Source organism: Sinocyclocheilus grahami, unplaced genomic scaffold (genome assembly GCF_001515645.1).
Source record: "Sinocyclocheilus grahami isolate Dianchi unplaced genomic scaffold, SAMN03320097.WGS_v1.1 scaffold106.1, whole genome shotgun sequence".
Lineage (NCBI taxonomy): Eukaryota > Metazoa > Chordata > Actinopteri > Cypriniformes > Cyprinidae > Sinocyclocheilus > Sinocyclocheilus grahami.
This window is the reverse complement of record NW_015505285.1, coordinates 3,631,047-3,635,781: the sequence shown is the minus strand read 5'-3', so window position 1 is coordinate 3,635,781 and position 4,735 is coordinate 3,631,047. Positions and strand designations below refer to the sequence as shown.

General features: G+C 39.2%; 1 protein-coding gene across 1 annotated transcript in view; it reads right to left on the bottom strand.

Annotated features, from left to right (window-relative positions):
• LOC107588708 (probable ATP-dependent RNA helicase DDX53) overlaps positions 1-4,735 on the bottom strand; it is a 17,210-nt gene that overhangs the window by 1,811 nt on the left and 10,664 nt on the right. Inside the window, exons 10-12 of the mRNA XM_016276920.1 lie at positions 3,993-4,093; positions 2,253-2,340; positions 2,001-2,128 (exon numbers count right to left, since the gene is read on the bottom strand). Coding sequence (XP_016132406.1) covers positions 2,001-2,128; positions 2,253-2,340; positions 3,993-4,093 — 317 coding nt within the window. The remainder of the gene's footprint in view (positions 1-2,000; positions 2,129-2,252; positions 2,341-3,992; positions 4,094-4,735) is intronic.

The window sequence follows — 4,735 nt, the reverse complement described above, 5'->3', positions numbered from 1 at the left end:
GTTGTGATTGGCTGAATACCTCAAGCGTGTGACGGAAATGTTACGCCCCTTATCAAACTGTGATGCGGTGTCCTGGAGTGACGAGACAAAACCAATAAAACCCGAGGCATTTGTTGCATCCAGTGGGGACATAATTACTGATTATAATGACTTATACTGTCTTTTTACGCATTGCGCTGCGTATCACGCCACGTAAACATAAAACCATGTCTGCATTTGTGATCGGAGAAACGACAAACGCCACTCTACACTGCCCAAAACTCGCGTTTGAATCATCAGTGGCAAATTCTTTAAATACGAAAACGTACTTGCAGGCTGAGTCAGAATCGCCAGACTGTCCTTGCAAAGTTGGAATTGCCCCACTTTATAGAAACAGCCTTTGTGCACAGAAGCATTGTAGGCTACTCGCCCAGGTTCAGGAAACAGTCCTCCGTAAAATGCACTGCACACATCTGAATATTTGGGTTGAACTGTTCTGGAACAGTGTTGTAAATACAACTTAACCACTGATTTCTAGTTGTGTCCTCTTTTGGAAGACCAAACAAAGTAGTTTTGCTTTCACAATGAAACACACAGCGTCTCCACGACATGGCAGCGGCGGTGGCAGCAACAATAAAGTTACGCCTTCTTACTTTGCATGAACATTTGGGCAGTGTTATGCAAATATTCCCACACAGTGACTTGGACATTTTTTTTTTTTTAATAGTCTTAGTTCTTATTTAACTTTTACTTAGCCTATTTAATATAATTTAATTATGTCCAGTTTAGTTTCTTTGTAGTCCTGTGTTCTGTGTTTTTTGTCTATGTAGCACCTTGGTCCTGGAGAAACGCTGTCTCGTTTCACTGTATACTAACTGTATAGAGCTGGAATGAAAATAAAGCTACTCTGACTCTGACATGTGGGGGCGTGTTTGAACAAGGCGTTTTAGGAGGGCATGGACAAGTCTTAACTTTTATAAAGAATATCTCTTTAGGTTTGAGACTTTAGTCTTTGCAACTTTAGGGATCTTATCTATTCACGAACAGCTTGTAACACTCCAAAGTGAAAGGAAAATTTGAAATTGCATCATATGACCCCTTTAACCAGTTTTGCTTCATGGTTTTACATTCGATCCAACACAGTTTGGTATACAGTAATGTAATGTAGTCAGGGTCAGTTTTTTTTTTTTTTTTTTTAAATGGTTTTAGGATGAACGATCCTCAAGCAGCACCTTCAGAGTAGAATAACTATTAAAAGTATCCACATTACATTAGGCTCTTGCAGAATTTAATACAATTATGGAAATGCCAAATCAAGATCAAACACTAAATCATACCGTCAGGCTGAAAGTGTAATAAATAACCTGTTCCAAAGTGAGCGTTTGGTTTTAATGTTTGCACAACTGTTGAATGACCACAAAAGGTGCCAGTATTACAGGGGTGTGGGGGGAGGAAAGTATGGCCACATTAAATGGCCACTCCCTCTGGCATTGGATAAATGCCAAGTTTCATTTTTAGAAAAGAGCAGCATTTCCCCGCAACACCTTTCTCAAGCACACAAACGGATGGGCACAGACTGATTACCACATCAAGTGATCATAATAGAAATTATATTATGCAATATCATTTCAGTAGAACATGAAAGTGTGCTTGCAGAAATTCCTCCCATATCCTGTTTCGTGGGTTTGAATCATCAGTGGCAAATTCTTTAAATACGAAAACGTACTTGCAGGATGAGTAATTGAGTATGGCCACATTAAATGGCCACTCCCTCTGGCATTGGATAAATGCCAAGTTTCATTTTTAGAAAAGAGCAGCATTTCCCCGCAACACCTTTCTCAAGCACACAAACGGATGGGCACAGACTGATTACCACATCAAGTGATCATAATAGAAATTATATTATGCAATATCATTTCAGTAGAACATGAAAGTGTGCTTGCAGAAATTCCTCCCATATCCTGTTTCGTGGAATTAAAAAAATGGTTATTCTCATTTAAGTTTCACTCTGAGAAACTCACTTTACTTTTTTCCCAACAAATATTAGAACTTTGTCCTGAGGCTCCATTCGGTCAATGAAGTCAAAAATGTAGGCTTTCTTTTCTTCCTCCTGCACGAACAGAACTGTCTGCTGAACAGTGTTTACTGCCTGAAGGAGACAGACATGCCAAAGTTAACTGGGGACTTTTAATAAGGAGGCTAAACAGAAAAGCTGTATTTGACCAGGTATTTGTATGTTACCGACTATAAATACACACTCGGCTGCAACTCACCGCTAGATCTAAGGTGCCCACATAAACCATCATGGGGTCTTTCAGGTAGGATTTGGCCAGTCGCCTGACACCTGTTGGCCAGGTGGCACTGTAATACAAAAGAGAAAAACATATTAATATAGCAAAATGGCAATCATACAAATATTCAAACTTCACGACAAAAGATTAAATATTTTAAAGTTTTCCGCATTTAAAGTTTAGTTCACACTGCACCAACAAATGCCGAACGATGACAACACATGTTTGTTGAGTTTGATGGATCAGTGTGTAATAGGGGTGGAACGATACATGTATTCGTACCGAACCCTCAAGTTACGGACATCTCGGTTCGGTGCATGAGGCCTTACAACGAATACAGGCAATTCACCCCCAATCCAGAAGGGGGTGCCCGCAGCAATGCAACGCTGTTTGATAACCGGCCGCCAGCAGAAGAACAGCGAATGCCATAAGTTGTGCACTTGAAAACAAAGCCCACTAGACAGTGACCATGTGCTGATTCTGAAAGCGTCTCTCACAGACTGACAAAGGAGTATACTTTAAAGGCTTGTGCACTCAACTGTTTGCGAAATGGAGCTTTGTGCTCGTGTATCCTACCTCTCTCATTCAGCACAAATCCAAATATTCCATAATATTTCCATATTTGCGATGTAACGTATCTGAATGCTAAACTATTATTTATTATGTAAATTATAGGCTTTGTACTTCAGTCGCGTTCCAAGGCGGGCGCGCTGATGTTTGGTTCACTGTATTTTATTTTTATAAAGTACCAACTGCGCTGTCAAGTTAGCAATGCTGGAACTGCTGTGTTTTGTGTGTGTGTGTGTGTGTGCGCACGCGTGTTTGCGCCGGCGCGATCACTTTAAATGTTTCCTTATACCAGCAGAATCAACTTTAAGCACTTATTGTCTTATTAATAATGCATCACTGTATAAAAGGTCTGCTTTTATTTGTGTACACTCACAATGAAAACAAAACATTGTGCTTTTGTAAAATAAAGAAAACAAATAGGATGTCACTTTCTGCCATCTGAGTTTCCTTTCTGTGAACAAATTAAGCCCGTCACAAAAATGAACTGATACTCAGCGTATATACTATATAGGCTACGTTACGTGTCGCACTGTTTTTTTCTCTTGTTTATCTGTAAACTGTATCAAATAGATTTCAAGAATGAATTCCTTGTATGTACTGCAGATTTTATATATATATATATATATATATATATATATATATATATATATATATAACAATGTAATAATATTTCGTATTTTCACATCTAGGTGGACATTTTTTTTAATTTGTACAACTGTCGGTTCAAAATAAATGAAAAGAAACCGAGCATAGTAGATTTCTTTTTTTTATTCCTGTTGTACCGAAATCGTATCGAACCGTGACCCCCGAACCGAGGTACGTACCTAACCGTGACATCTGTGTGCCGTTCCACCCCTAGTGTGTAACCCATAATTTTTTTCCTCAGGCATACTACAACTTGAAAAATGCAGATTGATGTTCAGTCTGTGTTGTCAGGTAGTGGATAGTCTGAGAAGTGACAAATTTAGTGATTGTCTGTGTTGGTTGGCGTCTGTCGATACCATGTGATTCAGCCTTAAAATTAACTAACTTAAGACATAAATAACCCTTCAGCGTTTTTGGAGCAACAAACAACGTAATGCAACATAAGTTAAAAGTAATGTCAAATTCATCCATACACCATTCAAAAGAACCAAACCACTGAGCCATTACCTAGTCATAACAGTTTGTCTGTTGGGTCGAATATCCAGAATGATTTTCATGATTTGAGGTTCAAAGCCCATGTCCAACATTCTATCAGCTTCATCCAACACCTGAAATGGGGAAAACCAAAAGAGACTAATGTTTACAAAACTCAAACCTATTTATTTTTTAAATATTTGTTTAAAAGAGTTGTTCACCCAAAAATGAAAATTTGATGTTTATCTGCTAACCCTAAGAGCATCCAAGATGTAGGTGACTTTGTTTCTTCAGTAGAACACAAACTAAGATTTTTAAGTCAAACCGTTGCAGTCTGTCAGTCATAAAATTCTTCTTCTTGCTTTACGGCAGATCGCAGACTTATAAGTGCATTACCGCCACCTATCTCTCAAGTGGACCATTTACACTCCTAATTGAGATTGTAGATAGAGTGTCAATGGGGCCTTTCGCACCGCGGGAACCTTTTCATATTACCAGAACTAATTGTGGAACTACCCACTTTTAGGCATTTTCGCACCGCCGGAACTGGGTGCGATTTTAGTACCGGACTGCCTTTTTCGAGAACCAAATTAGCTCCTACTCCGGATCAGGGTCTAACCAGCACAACTGGTACTAATCGTGACGCAAGTAGACATTGATTGGCCAAACGCGTACGAAAACCCCCCCACCCGCCATGATTTAAGACGCCATGTGAACATACTGAAAACATTGTCAACTTATTTCGCAAGTATGGAGAACAGCGATAGATGGACGGA